Source organism: Halichoerus grypus, chromosome 7, assembly GCF_964656455.1.
Source record: "Halichoerus grypus chromosome 7, mHalGry1.hap1.1, whole genome shotgun sequence".
NCBI classification, from domain to species: Eukaryota; Metazoa; Chordata; class Mammalia; order Carnivora; family Phocidae; genus Halichoerus; species Halichoerus grypus.
The window spans coordinates 65,748,519-65,765,518 of record NC_135718.1 but is presented as its reverse complement, the minus strand read 5'-3'; the positions used below and the strand labels follow the sequence as shown (position 1 = coordinate 65,765,518).

Below are 17,000 nucleotides of genomic sequence, written 5' to 3'. Positions count from 1 at the left end.
TGCCATTTTATTATTTGTTTTGTGGTTGTTTCTGAAAATTTTCTCTGATCCTTTCTTGTCTTTCTCTGTTTCCTGCTTTTCTGGTTTTGCTTAGTGATATATTTGGATTTCCTTCTCTTTGTTCTTTGCATATATATTAGTGATTTTTGATTTGTGGTTACCATTAGGTTGGTATATAACATGTTCTGCATATAGCAGTCTATATGAAATTGATGGTCATTTAAGTTTGAACCATTCTTTACTCTTCTTCTGACCATGTTTTAGGTATATGTTGTCATATTTAACATCCTTTTATATTATGAGTTCCTTGACTGAATTTTTTTTCTTTTTACAGAAATACTAATTTTTACTGCTTTTGTTTTTTCTTCATACTGTCACATTTGGTCTTTCCTTTCCACTTACAGAGTCCCCTTTAGTATTTCTTGCAGTGGCCATGAACTCCTTTGGTTTTTGTCTGTCTGAGAAATTATCTCTCCTATTCTCAATGATAGCCTTGCTGGATAGAATATTCTCGGCTGCAGATTTTTCCAGTTCAGCACTTTCTGTATATTATGCCACTCCCTTGTGGCTTGGAAAGTTTCTGCCTTATGGGTTTTCCCTTGTAAGTTACTGCCTTCTTTTGTTGCTTTTAAAGTTTTTTCTTTATCATTATATTTTGCAATTTTAATTACAATATATTTTGGTGTGGATCTGCTTTTGTTGATTTTGCTGGGTGTTCTCTATGACTCCTGGATCTGGATATCTGTTTCCTTCTCCAGATTATGGAAGTTTTCAGCTATTATTTCTTCAAATAGATTTTCTGCGCTTTTTTTGCTTTCATTGTCTTGAAGGACTCCTATAATAAGAATATTATTACGTTTGATGGAGTCATGGAGTTCCTTTGTCAATTTTCATTTTGGGTAATTCTTTTTTCTCTCTTTTGTTCAGCTTGATTACTTTCCATTACTCTGTCTTCTAAGTCGTTGATTTCTTCCTCTCCTTCTTCCAGCCTGCTGTTTATTCTTTTTCTTTTCTTTTTTTAATATTTTATTTATTTATTTGTCGGGGCAGGGAGAGCACACAGCAGGGGGAACAACAGGGAAAGGGGGAGGGAGAAGCAAGCTCCCCGCTGAGCAGGTAGCCCAATGTGGGGCTTGATCCCAGGACCCTGGGATCATGACCTGAGCTGAAGACAGATGCTTAACTGACTGAGCCACGCAGGCGCCCCCAGCCTGCTGTTTATTCTATCAAGCATGTTTCAGATTTTGTTTATTGAGCCTTTTATCTCTGCTATGTTACTCTTTATCTCTGTGTTAAGGGTCTCACTCATGTCTCCCACTCTTTTCTCCAGTCCATTGATGATTATTACTTTAAATTCTTTATCAGGCATGTTAGTTATATCTGTTTCATTTAGATCTGTGGCTGTGGCTTTGTCTTGTTCTTCCATTTGGGACAAATTCCTCTGTCTTCTCATTTTGTCTAAGTCTCCATGCCTGTTTTTGTGTGTTAGCAAAGTCAGTTGTGTTTCCTGCTCCTGAAAGTAATGGCCTTATGAAAAAGAGGTTCTATAGTGCCCTGTAGTGTTGTTCCCAAAGGCCTGACTTCAGGGAGTATATCCAGTGTATGCTGCATGTGCTCTTTGATGTGGCCTCTTCTCTACCTTTAGTTGTGGAGTTTGTTCTGACAGTCTTCAGGTCAATTCCTGGGGTATTTAGGATGATTTGATAGTTATGTAGTTGTATTTCTGGGATGAGGCAAGCCTAGGGACCTCCTACTCCACTACCATCTTCCTCCAGTCTCTGCTGAACATGGGGATTTTTAACTGCAAAACAACAACAACAACAACAACAACAATAACAAAAATAGTATTTAAGAAAAGCATTAGACTGAAGGAGAAAACCATCCTCAAATTACCAACCACTATTTTAAGAAAAAAAAATTTTTTTTAAAGATTTTATTCATTTATTTGAGAGAAAGTGTGAAAGAGAAAGCATGAGATGGGGGAGGGTCAGAGGGAGCAGGCTCTCTGCTGAGCAGGAAGCCTGATGTGGGACTCAATCCTAGGACTCCAAGGATCATGACCTGAGATGAAGGGAGACGCTTAACTGACTGAGCCACCCAGGCGCCCTGAAAAAAATTTTTTTTTGTCTGTTTCTTCTTGATTTTTCTCTACAGGCTTACATGCTTTTTTTGTTTTTTAATTTTTTTTTTAAAGCAGGTGAGTGTGATTTGTTCATGAATTCTGAAAGCAGGTAGGGAGTTTTAGGAAAGATGAGGTCTGAAAATCCTCACACTTACTGTGATATATAACTTTCAGAAGCCACTGTTCATTACTGATGTTTAAACCTGGAGTGTTTTTCAGTTTACTAGGTATTTGAATGACTTTGAGAATTGAAGGAACTTTAAGAATAGGCTTAATGTCTACTATTCAATCAATTCTCAGAACTTTGCATGCCACTCTAGAGTGTTAGATATGATTCATGAACATAAAAATTCTTTGGGAGTATATAATAACTGCATCTTCTACATCTTTTTATGATTCCTCTTTCAGTGAAATTGGCTCAATTGTCATGGAAGTTTTCTGAAAACAGTAATACACAGAATAAAGTATCTCGCATAGCTCTTTTAGCATATTGATTAAATTGATCTGATAAGTGAATGTTTTAAAATTTCAGTATTTTTGCAGGATAATTAGGCTACCTAAATGTTCACATTTATTTCTCAGGTGACCTTCACATACAGCAGCCTTCTTAGTTGCAAATGTGCTACAATTGGGTTGTGTTAAGAAAAAGGGAGAAATGCCTTGAATCTTTATAGAGTTGAAGAATTATTTCTCATTTATTTTTATATTGAACTGTTTTTGTTTGTTTTGTTTTGTTTTGTTTTTTGGCTCAGATTCCACAGGATAACACTATCCAGGGAGTGTTTAAAGATATTCCATACTGTGTTTTAAATATGAATACATGGTCCTTGTGTTTTTAGATTTGACTCCAGAAAGCATCAGCTGTTATAATGGAAAAGCGTTTTAGAGTGAAAGGGATATTTAAACAAGTTTCCATATGCCCTACAAAGAATTTAAAATTGAGCTCCCGCCCTTTAATTCAGTAATTAACTAGATTTGCCCCGTAGTTTGGGGGAGTCTAATAGTTTACACCTGTTTCAACTTTTGCTGTTTTTATTGGCTGTGGATTTTGCCATCCCGTGTTTCTTGTGAAGCAAAAATATCAAATAAAATATGGCAAAGCATTGGAGAAATTATAATAAACATAAAAATGAATTGTTCAGCTTAAAATATGAACTGCTTTACCTGCACAGTCTGTGAAGCCATGTTTCAGTAGTACTGAAGTAATTTATTCCTGCAGTTCTATGTCATGAAAATACAGACAGTTGCTTTCATTGGCAAGAATAATCCAGGGTTTTTACAATCAAATGACTAAATTTTGGAACATCAGGCAGAAGTCATGTTATAGAGACAGTTAGAAAAAGCCTGCTAAATCATTTTGTTTGTGTTCATGGTACTGTGGAATGAAAAAGATGAGGGTGTATTGGTGTTTAAGAATGTGAAGACTCTGAAGAACTGTTACACCACAGAATATAGTCAGACTTCAAAGGTCAAGGAATGCCTCGACATCAGGATGGCTTGGCTCATTTCACAGGCAACATTTGCCCTGCCAACCATAGTGAAAAGACAGCCATTGGGTCTAGATATTATCATATCTCATGTTTTTTTCTTTTTTTAAATCCAACTCTTCAATGATCTTCCTGAAAGTACCCTTTATTCTTCAGGCCTGGCAGAGTTCAAACTGCCCAGCTGTAATGTTGGATTAAGAGTAAAATGAGTAACTTTTTAGTACATTGTCCTGAAGGAGAAATTCCTAAGTTAAGTTTCTATTAAGTTTAGTTTGGATGGAGCTGTGACCATGAAAAGATGTTTGGGAAGTTGTCCCTGAAATTAAATTTTGATTTTGGCTCTATCTTACTAGTGGGTGGCTGTGAATATATGGGCCAAGATTGTAAGTTGAATGAGGTCAGGGCCTTGACAATTTTGATTGACCAGCGCAGGACTTAGATATTCATGGAATGAAAGAGTGAACTTTCTGTTCTTTCCTGCATCTATAAAGTGAACTTATTAAATACCTGAGTTTATATTGAGAAGTAAATATTCTGCAAACCTCCTCCCCACAATCTCTCACTTCTTCAGAGGAGTTTATATTTTAATACTGAGGAATTTGGACTATTTGAGAATTGAGCTCTCAGATTTGAGTAGAGAGGATCCCCTGTTGAGGTGGCTGAGAGAATACTTTTGGTGTTATGTTGTTCTCCCTTAATTGGCCTCTATGGCCTTGACAGCTTTGCTTGCATAGATAGGGTCAGTAAAAGTCTGGCAGGAGACCCAGCAACCTGGGAATGAGATAAGGAATAGTTACTATAAAGTGCCCATGACATGGACTAACCATGGTTTGTACCTGAGACAGTGATCTCCCTAAGTATCTGGTCAGAGTCTCTTACTAGGGTACTTGGTGGGCTTAAGGAATGGACACTACTCAGGATTTAGGGGGAAATCAGGCTCAGATTTGGAGTTTCTTATATGTAAATACTTGGAAAGAAAAAGGCCAAAGAATTTTGGTGTGAGTATTTTTGGTGCCAGTGAGTATCCCTGCTTCCTCTTTCCCTTGACCTCCTAAGGTTACTAAAGGTGCAGGTTTCTTTTAAATTTTATTTTATTTATTTATTTATTTTAAAGATTTTATTTATTTATTTGACAGAGAGAGACACAGTGAGAGAGGGAACACAAGCAGGGGGAGTGGGAGAGGGAGAAGTAGGCTTCCCGTGGAGCAGGGAACCCGATGCGGGGCTCAATCCCAGGACCCTGGGATCATGACCTGAGTCGAAGGCAGACGCTTAATGACTGAGCCACCCAGGAGCCCCTTTCTTTTAAATTTTAGATGTTTTTCTGGAACATAGTTAATTATAATTTGAGTTTAAGGAAAATCCTCTCCCCCTTTTTTTATTCATCCACGGATTGAAAGGCCATTCTGTGAAGTCTGTTTAGTTGGACTTGGAATGAAGGGGCATTTCAAGGTTGTGACATAATGAGTTTATGATGAGCAAAATAAGTGTCCTAAAGGAAATGTCTGTAATAAAATGTAATTGTATTATGAAATTTAAAATGATGAATTCTAAGTTGTGAAGGAGTTCCCTGTGGGTGAAAGGTGTCTTGATAGGCCTGTCTTGCTTGATAGGCCTTTGAAAATATCTTTGATTCTAAAGTTTCTTTTCAAAGAAGAGTTTCCTCAATGTCACTAGAATTTTTTCGGATCCTTGTGCCACACTATGCAATTTTGATCGCCAAGCGGTTTTGTCATTGAGTAGGGCCCCTTCAAACTATTTTTTGCTTTAGAGGTAAGTAGAAAGCCCAGGAGGTGGCTGAGTTGAAGTGCCCCCAAGGCACTTACTAATTTTGTGTCATTAGGTTTAGGCACTAAACCTTTTGTCTTGCCTAGGTAGCCCCTCTAGCTAGGATCACCCACATTTTCCAGTTTATTTAGAAAGTATAAGCTTTGTTTTTTTGGGTCAAATTTGCTTTTTATGTCTTTTTTCTTAAATTTATTTTTATTTTTTAAGTAGTCTCCATGCCCAGTGTGAAACCCAATGCGGGGCCTGAACTCACGACCCCAATATCAAGACCTGAGCTGAGATGAAGAGCCGGATGTTTAACTGACTGAGCCACCCAGGAGCCCTTCCTTTTTTTTTTTTTTTTTTTTAAAGTTTTAATATTGACATATTTCCAAATTAGAGAGTGGAGATCATAATTTGTAGAGTTAACTTCCAGGAACCTATTTGTGGAAATGTGTGATTCAAATGCTCACGTCTTTGCTCAGTTTCTCTGCTCAGTTCATGCTGTTGGAGGTATGGTATTTGTACAGAAAGTAAAGTTAAAATGGTATTGGTATTATGTATTAGGGTTTTTTTTTTTGCATGTTTTTTTGTTTTGTTTTGTTTTTTGCTGCTGTAACAAATTACAAGCATAATAGTTTACAACATAAATTTATTCATATAGTTCCAGCATTCAAAAGTCTGAAATGGGTTTCATTGGCATATATCAGGGTGTTGGCAGGGCCATGCTCCCTCCAGAGGCTCCAGGGGAGAATCCATTTCCTTGCCTTTCCCAGCTTCTGGAGGCCACCTATGTTCCTTAGCTTGTTGGCCCCCTTTGTCCATCTTCAAAACCAGCAGTGTAGCATCTCTGATATCTTTCTCCCCTGAGCTCTCCTTTCTTTGTTATATGTCCTGCTCTCTCTCTGCTTCTATTGTCACAACACCTTCTTGGATTCTGACCTTCCTGCTTCCCTCTTACAAGGACCTTGTGATGACATTGGGCCCACCTGGGTAATTCAGGATTGTCTCCCTATCTCAAGAGCCTTAATTTAATCACACATGCAAAATCCCTTTTGCCACATAAAGTAACCTATTCATAGGTTCCAGGAATTAGGACATGAACATCTTTGAGGGGCTGTTGTTTAGCCTGCCATTAGAATAGAGTTTTAAATTTTTTGTTTCTTTTTAGCTCTTGTTTTCCTTTTTTTTTGCTCTTGTTTTCCTCTTTTTTTCCTCTAAGATTTTATTTGAGAGAGAGAGAGCAAGAGAGAGCACAAATAGGGGGAGAGGGAGAAGCAAGTTCCCCATTGAGCAGGGAGCCCGACTCGGGGCTCAATCCCAGGACCCTGAAATCATGACCTGAGCTGAAGGCAGACACTTAACCGACTGAGCCACCCAGGCGCCCCTAGCTCTTGTATTCATACATTTCCTCAAACTGTCTTTGGAAATCACAGAAACATGTACTCTGTGTTCTGTTTTTTGGATGAAAACATGTTGATAAAAATACACATTTTTACAAGATTATAGAAGGTGTCTAAATTTTAATACTTGATATTTCTTTGAGGAAATTTCTTTGAGTTTTGAGTTTTCTACTTAACAGAATGACCTGCCACATTTCTTGGGTCATTAATAATTTTTTTAAATTGAGGTATAGTTGACATACAAGAGTCTTTAATAATTTTAATAAGTGTCCTGGACACACATACACACATGTATATGCATGTACACACAGTGTCCCTTGACAGTATTGACCATTCGGTGTTTGGGGTACCATGGTCTTCCAGATTTCATTGTCCAGGAGTTCTTGCTCCAGCTCATTTCCTTGTGTCCTTGTCTTGACCAGGGGGTGGCTTCTCCAGTTAACCACTTGTCCATGCTGCACCTGAATTTGAAACCTGTTTGGTGTTTGCTTTCCTATTTTTTTTTTTTTTTTTTAAGAGAGAGAGAGCATGAGTTGGGGGTGGGTGTCAGGGAGGAGGAGGGGAGAGGAGGAGGGAGAGGGAGGATCTTAGCAGACTCTACACCCAGCGCAGAGCCCAACAAGGGGCTCGATCTCAGGACTCTAATATCATGACTTGAGCCAAAATCAAGAGTCAGGTGCTTAACTGACTAAGCCACCCAGGCACCCCTGGTGTTTGCCTTCTGAAAGATACAGTTTGAGGCTTTTGCAAGCAAGATGCTGTTGGCTCTTTGTCTCCTCTCTCCTTTTATTCAAATTGCTTACTTCTCTCCACATATTAAAAAGAAGGTTCACAGAGTTGTAAGACTTTTGAATGTAGAGACCTGGGTTTCTCCTATATTTATAGGTTGCCATTTAGATATAAAAACGATTGTTCAAATGTAATGACTTTTTAATTAATCTCACATGAAATTTTATTGTTGTCTGTGACCTTCATTATTACTGTTTCATCCTCATGTTGTTTTGTCTCTCTCTTATAAATGTGAATTAAGGAGTGAATTAAAGTAGTATGATGGCAGCTGAAACCCAAGTAGATTATATAGTCATTGCAAAGCATAGAACAAACAGCTAAGAGTGTAGACCTTGTGAGGTTCAACTGGAGGTTGAAAAGGCAACCTCATGCCTGGGATTGGTTGCAGATAGGAAGTGCTTAGAGCACTATAGTAGATTATATTGGTAGTTGCATTTGTTCATGTCATTCCTTAATTATGAAGGGATGAGATTACTTTCATCTGTGTGTGAAAAGAGAGACCTGAGTCTTTCAGACAAAAAAAGAGTATGAAATTATCTAAAGATGTATATTTGATTGAATTAGTGTTTTTTTTTGTTTTGTTTTGTTTTGTTTTTTTTGTGACTTTGCATTAGATGAGACCTGTTCAGGCAGGTGCTAAGCTTTGGGAGAGCAAGAATGGCATCTTGCGTATTACTTTTTTATTCTCATACTTGATATTTGAGAGATTTTTGAATACATAGGTTGAAAAAAAGAAACTATTTTAAATGTATACATTTTTATTTACAGCTGCTGCTGAAGGAAAAGGCAAAAGTGGGGAAGACTTTTTTCAGAAGGTAAGTTGCTTTGTACTCCTGCCTTAGTGGTAATTAAGGAGAAGTCACTGTGTCTCAGTGGTTACAGGCCCCTGAAAGCTCCCCTTCCATATGAAGGGGAATAGGTTTTGATGAGACAGCTGGAAATGCTCAGGGCAAAGAAAGGATGAGATGCTGTTTGGGAAGTAACCATTCTGACTTCTTGCTCCTCCTGAGCAACTCTAATGACATTTTTGCTTGGAGGCAAAGAGTCCATGACGGCTGCCAGGTATGCTGTCCTGATTATCTTCTTTCACTGCTACCCCCTGTTGCTTCTTTCCCTGACCCTTCTTTACCTGACCTGGGATGTGGAGAGGAATCCTTCACAGCTTTCCTCATTTCCGGTAAGCATGACCATGGGTGGGGTAATATAATCAATGAAAGATGCACCTTTAGACCTGCTTGCTCACTATTGGTGACCATGTCCAGTGCGTCCCTGACTGTTCTCTGAGAGTTCTGAACTTCATTGAAGCCAGTCTGGCTAGTTATATATAGCAAAGGGAAATAGGAGTGGACCTGATTGAAAAATGAATATGAGAAGCTATGATTAGCAATTGTTTATTTCTAGTCAGCTCTATTTTAAAATAAGTGTTTTGTATAAGGGAAGATGCCTGTCCTTTCAAAGAAATTGACTTAAGTTCATGTTCTTCTTTCATTTATTTGGATTTATTATATTTGTGTCTTTGTTGTTGGGATCCAGAAAGCATGTGTGTAACAACAAATATACAGGGGTCCTGGAGTGAAATAAGGCAGCAACTATAGATGAGGTTAAATAATGCTGTAGAGGGTCATCAGCCTTTGGAAATCACCTGTGTGTAAGCAGATGTGGCCTTTACAGCCTCTTTATTTTTTTGCTCTGTGTGATCTACATTTTTTCTTTTTTGTCAGCTTCATCATTTTCTGCATTCTCTGCCAAGAATATGGAAGCACATATTTTAAGCTGATACTTGTATTGCCATTTCTTCATTCTGAAAGTATTTATTTACCACCTGCTGTATTCCACACACTGGAGAGACTAAAATGAGCAAGGCATAGTCCTTTCCCTAAAGGAATTAGTCTGGTGCCTGACAGAAAAGTCATAGAAATAGCAGGAGAGTCTGGGGCCAGAGAGGGTTAAGCACTTGACTGGGGCTTTAGGAGATAAGAAAGGACTTCTTAAGTACTCCTAAGTTAACTGAAGAGGTAGGCTTGGGTGGGCTGGGAGGGCATTCTGAGCAAAGAAACAAAATGTAAGAAGGCTAAACAGGGTTGGAAGAATTCCTGTGACATTCACACTTCAGACATTTGGCTTGCACACATGATGTCTGTGGGGTTCCTAGTTCATGGTGAGATATAATATCTTGTGAAGTATCTTATTTGAGTTGGGGGGCTTTCCTAAAGGGACTTAAATTTTAAAAATTTAAAAATGCTATGCTGGCCAAATAGAATGTGTCAGACCACAGTTTTCCACCCCTCTTTAGGCTCATCTGTTGAAGTTTCTGTACTATACCTGAAACCCCTTACTTGGCATTATCTGATGATGGTTAATACCCAACTTATCATTACCTGGGCATTTCAGAATCCCCTGCCTCTACCTAAGGCAGGCTTGCCATGAGGGAAGAAAAGAGAAGACAGCAGAAATCACAGATCTGCCTTTGGTTGCTGTGAAGGTACAGATAGATGTGATCTGTGGAAGGATTTTATTTTTGTTCTTTAACTTGTGGATAGATGTAAAAAGCAGATTGTTCAGCTTTGTGTGACTGAGACATTTGAAAAACTGAATCAAAACATGGTGTATGTGGTCATAAAGGACCTTCATTCTTAGAAGATTTGCTAATATTTATCACCCTTTGTGGAGCCGTATATACATTCCAGCAGTTTAAATAGAAACACATGTTTGAATCCAGTAACATGTGTGCGTCCAACAAACCATGAGTTGGAATCATAGATTCCATTCTTGGTCACAGGTTAATGAAGTCCCTGAATAACTAAATGGGAATAGTTTTCATCTCTTTATTTTCTTCTTTAGTTCAGTAGAGTGTCTTCCTGATAAGTGTCCATACAGGATTTGGATCGTCACCCTGGAAAGAAACCTGTGACTTAATAAAAGGCAAACATTTCAAATTCTAGTAGAGTAATTGTCAGTGTTTTGACCAGACGGGAGTAGACATTATGGTTCATCGGTAGTAGAATGAAGTAATGGAGAAGTATTGAATTGTTCTCCAGGAACTTTCTTCTAGTTTCACACATGTTCCAGTTTCACATAGTGACATTTCGGGAAGCATTTAAGAACAAGAAATAGGCCACATTGCTGGTCATTAGCATCTATGAGAAAATAGTTTTCTTTTCTCAGAGTTAGGCAAATATGAAGGCTCTATATGGTTATTATTAGAATATGTTTTGGTTTTGACTGTAGGTGTGTGTCACAAACCAAAATTAAAACCTCTCTTGAGTTGACTTTAAATTTTGATCAGCCTTAGTATTTTCTAACATGTAATACTGGCTTTCCCTAGAGAGGAGATCGGAGGAGGAGTGTGAGACTTTTATATGTTAGTTTTTTGTACCTTAAAATGTATGTTAAATCATGAGAGTATGCTTATACTAAATTTAATTATTCTCACAAAAATTTTTCAAATTAAAAGATAAATTAAAAAATCTTTAAGAAAAAAATCTTTAAGAATTAGATTTGGTAGATTCGCACAAAGGGTTTAAATTGTAATTTAACAACTACTAAGGTCATCAAATACATTGTTTCAGATTTGGAGCTGTAATAGTAGTTGTTTAGTTTACACTTGAACTTCTCCTAGAGAGTCACATTTATTGTTTCAGAGATTTACCTGGTTTTCTACATACTGTTTTATTGCATGTGTTTGAGATGTTTTATTTCCTCTGGTACTCTGTTAGAGCAAAAGGCTAACCTGTTATAACAGAGAAATCCAATGATTTAGTGGCTTAAAGAACAGTTATTTCTTTTACTTTCTTGTAACATTGTAAGGAGAATATTCCCCATTGGTGGGTGGCTCTATCCTATGCTGTCAGTTAAAGACCCGGATTCCTTCTAAGAAGTAGCTCTGCTACTCCTTAAGGAATGGACCTCATCTTTGTGGTTGATTTGGGTGAGCACCATGTCCAAATGTGAGCTGGTAAGAAAGAGCAAGAGTATGGAGGAAGTATGCCCCAGTTTTAAGGCCTAGGCCTGGAGGCATATGTCACTTCTCATATTCGATTGGAGAAAACTTAGTTATGTAGCCTTACCTAACTGTACTCATGGCGGGGGGGTGGAGGAGTGTATGGAAGGAGGATTGATTTTTGCAAGCACTGTCTACCAAAAGGCAGATAGTTATGCAAAATGGGTATGGTCGGAGTGTAATGTCTTCCTGTGGTATGCTTGAAAACCTTTTGTGTTAGTTTGTTAGCGCTGCTGTAACAGAGTATCACAAACTGGGTGGCAACGGAAATTGACTGTCTCACAGTTCTGGAGGTAGGAGTCCAAGAGCAAGGTGTCAACACGGTTGGTTCCTTCTGCAGACTGTGAGGGAGAATCTGTTCCATTCCTCTCTCCAAGCTTTTGGTGGTTTGCTTACCATTTTTGGTGTTCCTTGGCTTGTAGAAGTATCATCCCTATCACTGCCTTTGCCTTTATAGGCATCCTCCTCGTATGTGTGTCTCTCTATCCAAATTTTCTTTTTTTGTAAGGTCATATTGGATTAGGGCTCACCCCAGTGATCTCATCTTACTAATTACATCTGCAGTGACCCTATTTCCAAATAAGGTCACATTCTGAGGTATTGGGAATTAGGATTTCAACATAGGAATTTTTGTGGGACACAATTCAACCTATAAACACTTCTTAATGGAAGAAATCATTCTGTAGGAAAATTCAGTATAATTAGAAAATTTTCCTAAAACTGTAAATGTTATTTATCACACATTAATCTATACATTTTAACTGCCTAGTCATTTATATATATATACATATATATAAAATTTGTTTTTTTCCTTATTACAAGTCATTTCTAAATTGTCTAGAACAAATATATAATTAACACAGAAGAAAGAGAAAACATGTAATCTGTCATCCCATCTTTGAAAGAGAACTATTTATATACCCTTAGCCTTTTTTTTCTGTGTATATTAAAAATGCATATAAAGTGCTTTTTTAATATTCTCTGATTGGCTTATAGAATTATAAATCAGACTGTTTGCATTGGATACATTCCAAATGTTTTTCTGTATGAATGCTTTGCAAGATCTCCAGTAATTGTACTTTTTATTCTTTGGCTCTAACTATACTTACAAAAAGGAGGGAATGGATACAACTTTATCAATTCTTTCTTGCTTGTTGTCCACCTCTCATGGCAACTTTAATTGAAACACATGGAAATGATCTGCCAGGGTTTTTACAGTTTTTTGGGCAGTTGTTCATGGCTTACTCACTGTCTGTCCTGTTTCCTTTTAATCAGTTCTTTTTTTTCTTGTGAAATGATTATGGCCAGATCAGAGGGGAAAATGTGTTACAGTATATTAGGTGGGGTTGAGTGTAGCGATTGTGCTACAAATGTGACTCATCAAACACAGTGCTTTACTTAGGCATCCTGAATCCCAGTGGCTGAAGAAGACAAAATGCAGTCAGCATCATAATTGATGAAAGCTATGTTTTCCATTGCATCAGGTTATATACATTTATTTCTCCCCAAAGTACACATAACATTTTTTAATGTAGGGGTAGTTTATAGTCTTAAAATGTGTCAGTTTGGAAAACTGACGCATAAACTATGGCTTTTCATGAAAGCTAACAGTAAGACTAACATAAATAAGATACTGTTTGGTGGCCTATGTGGTGTATTTTTAGTACCCTCAAACTCATCCTTTTAAGGCAAACATTACTTTTATCATTTTAAGACTGGAAAGTAGCAAGTGTTGTCTTCTGGGGAAAATTGTGGAAGGAGTGTTTGTTTCCCTCTGCACCACAAAATGAGTGTTTCAGATGATCTTGGATGGGGACTTCTTTAATCTTTTTACTGGGGCAGGGGCCAAGGCAGAAATTATAGAATTGCTTCTACTTTTCCCACTGGTCATTTTTTTGTGTGTGTTGAATAGATATTCCTCTGGTAATAGAAATAAGCTTTGGTTTAATTATTTAAAAATGAGTTTAATTAACTGTAGCCTATGATATACTCACTGAGACTTTATGCTTAAACATTTTAAATTCTATTTAAATAAAATAAGGATATTTTAAAGTTTTAATCTTAGTGTTTGTTTTAAAAGGTAATGTATCCACATGATTCACAATTCACACATTACAAAAAGATGTATATACCGTGAAGAGTACTTGGTGTCACAGTTCTGAAGATGTGTGGAGAAGGCTATGCAGCATTACAGTGTTGATTCTAATCTTATGCAAAGGTGATCAGCAATGGATGTCACCACTAATGGGCAGTTAAATCTTGAAGCTAACATTCAGAGATGCTGAGTTCTTATTCCTGATTATAACACTATGGCCCTGAGAGTAAGTTTCAATGAGAGAATTTGTTGTCATGGTTCTCTCCTATGACTGGCCATGTATAAAACTTAGAAAAATGGAACAACCCTTCCAAAATAGGTTGTCTAATCATCTTTTTGAAAGTTGTTAAGGTAAGAATCAATCCTGTGTTTTTTGTTTTTTTTTAAAGATTTTATTTATTTATTTATTTGAGAGAGAGAGAGTATGAGAGAGAGTGAGTGTGCACACACGAGCAGGGGGAAGGGGCAGAGGGAGAGGGAGAAGCAGAGCCCCCACTGAGCAGGGAGCCCTATTCAGGACTCCATCCCAGGACCCTGGGATCATGACCTGAGCCAAAGGCAGATGCTTAACCGACTGAGCCACCCAGGCGTCCTGATCCTGTGTTTTTTACAAGATTTATTTATTTGAGAGAGAGAGAGATCATGAGAGCAAGAGAGAGAGTGGGGGGAAGGACAGAGGGAAAAGTAGAGAATCCTCAAGCTGACTCCCTGCTGAGTACAGAGCCAGATGTGGGGCTCCATCCCAGGACCCTGAGGTCATGATCTGAGCTGAAATCAAGAGTCAAACAGTCAACTGACTGAGCCACCCAGGCACCCCTTGATGTCCTATTTTTAATGCCTTGTAATTTGCTCTCTATTATCTAGCAGATAAGGGTGAGAAAAGATTAAGAAAAAGACCATCTAAGTGACTTGTTCATCATCCATTCGTCTGGATTTCTAAGTTCTGTCTTGGTGTTTTATCTGACATGAGAAGCCTGGGTGTTGGCCCATGTTTATAGCAGGCTGTATAATCAGCTGTGGAGTTCAACTGTCATGTTCTGTTTTGGCTTTATTTCTGGTAGCATTTCACACAACTGCTTTATGAAAACCCATTTTGTCTTTTATTCCTCTCTCTGCAACCATGGAGTAGGGGATGTCATTAAGATTCCTGTAAAACATATCTTGATGGTAGTCAATATACCCTAATTACTACTATGATTTTTTTAAGTGAATAATAATCTTAAATGAGTATCTGGTGAAGTTTAGTTTTTTCCAGTTAAAATATTCTTCTCTCTTCTTGAAACCAAACTCAAAGCATTGGTTCATGTGGAAAATCAAGCTGAATTCATGAAAATAGGTTAAGAAGTGTTACTAGGCAGGACTCTGGATTAGTGACATGCACAGTTACGCACAATACACGCAATATTGAATTTATACATTGGATCCCAGGACGTGACTGACTGGAAAAGATGGACTAGGCATGTCGGGTGTTGGGGGAAGGAACCCGAAGTGTACCTGGCATAGAATGACAATTGAAAGGTCCAGTTAAGTGATTTATCGGTCTTAGTTTAAAATGGCTTTTATATTATTTTGTAAAATGCTCTCCCTGAGTGGATTAAAGCCCTTAATTCCTATAGTTGTCAACATTTTTCTTAATTGAAAAATATTGAGATACAAACTTATTTATTTGTGGTTGATATTAAGATTTCAGGACAATTTTCACATTACACAGATAAGCAAGAATTACACTAATAACTGATAATATGCAAATATAAACATATTTGTGAAGATTAGAAGCAATTTTTCTATTGTGGCATTAACTATTTCTGAGGAAGGATTAAGTTTGATTAGTTCTAATCAGAGGAGCCTTGCAATTGCTTTGGTAGTTTGTGTATGTGTGTATATTTAATTATGTCCTTTGATTGTCATATGATTCAAATATTTTTATATCTAAGAAAGATAAATTCAGTCTTGTATATACATAGAACATCATCAGAGAGGTGTCTGAAGATCATTGTAAAAGGATGTTCATGTGGTAATATGTATAATAATTAAAACTAATCAAAAATAACCTACGTGCTTAATGTAATGCTTGAAATATGCTATATCCAAACTTTATATTATTAGGTAGGCATTAAAAATCATACTTTTTTGGTAAATAATTAAGGAATTGAGAAAATGGTTATCATATAAATGCAAAAATCAGAATAGAAGGTATATAAACAGCTTGCCTCAAATTTTCTTACATATATTTATGCCTTGAAAAATGATTGGGCAGGAGTTATACCAAATGATAACAGCGATTGTCTTGGCTGTGGGATTATGGTTCATTTTTATTCTTTCTCTACACTTTCCTATAGTGAGCATCTAATACTTTTAAAACCAAGATTAACAACCACTACCATGTCATGGAGAAAAGCAGATCATCATGGCTGATAGTTTGAGGTTGTTCACAGATGCATAAATTGTTGTCAATTTATAGCATATACAAAATTTTGTTGAAAGGAGTCTGAGAGGTCGTCTGGTTCTGCTTCCCATCAAGTACTGAAGTTTGTATGTGTATCTTCTGTATCACAACAGTTGTAAACAGAGTCAATCTCAGGTATATACAAGGCAGGTCATGTTTTAGTCAGTGCTAATTTTTTAGAAAGGCCCTCCCCATTTGCCCTTGTTTTGCCATTTGGAGGTAGAAAAATTTTTGAAGATGGTTTTTACAACATCTCTATGTCTTCTTTAGACTAAAGATACTTAGTTTCTGCTTTATCATATGACTTAATTTGCAGACCTCTCACCATTCTGTTCACTTTCAAGGTCAGCGTCCCATCTTAAATGTGGCAGCAATATCTGGGTACGATATTTTGTCTGTACAGTTATAGTGAGGCCATAATACCTGTGATATTGATGTGATTCAGAAGTAGCTAAAGATTACATAACCTTCAGGTACTGTGCGTTGGTACAGACATGAAGAATTGGCTTTTCTTGCCATTCTTCACCCAGCTGAAGAAGGCTGGCCCTAATTCATTGCTCGGTACATAACATAAAATGAGGATAATTGCTTTCAGACTGGCAGGTCAAGGCCCACTTAGATATAGCTCACATGCTCTGTCTCTCTAAGCTCATGACCTGACATTTGGCTTGGAGACAGTGTCGCCATTATGGTGGCCAGCATATGAAAGTGTAGAAAGCATGTCCTTGAAAGAGTTCACCTGGCTCTGTGACCCACTAGTCAAAGCTGTGTGATGTTCTTTCTTTTATGGACTCCATAACATTATCTAGGGTAAAAAACTCAGCTGAAGGATTACAGTCCATAAAATGATGGGGTCAGTGTAGTGCCATTTAGTGTGACTCAAGTGAATGC

General features: G+C 37.5%; 1 protein-coding gene across 3 annotated transcripts in view; it reads left to right on the top strand.

Moving 5' to 3' along the window:
• The window catches only part of BICC1 (BicC family RNA binding protein 1), a 291,170-nt gene that overhangs the window by 89,104 nt on the left and 185,066 nt on the right, over positions 1 to 17,000 (top strand). For all 3 annotated transcript variants that reach the window (XM_078077683.1, XM_036078156.2, XM_078077684.1), the window contains exon 2: positions 8,337 to 8,383. In XM_078077683.1, the coding sequence (XP_077933809.1) occupies positions 8,337 to 8,383 (47 nt within the window). The remainder of the gene's footprint in view (positions 1 to 8,336; positions 8,384 to 17,000) is intronic.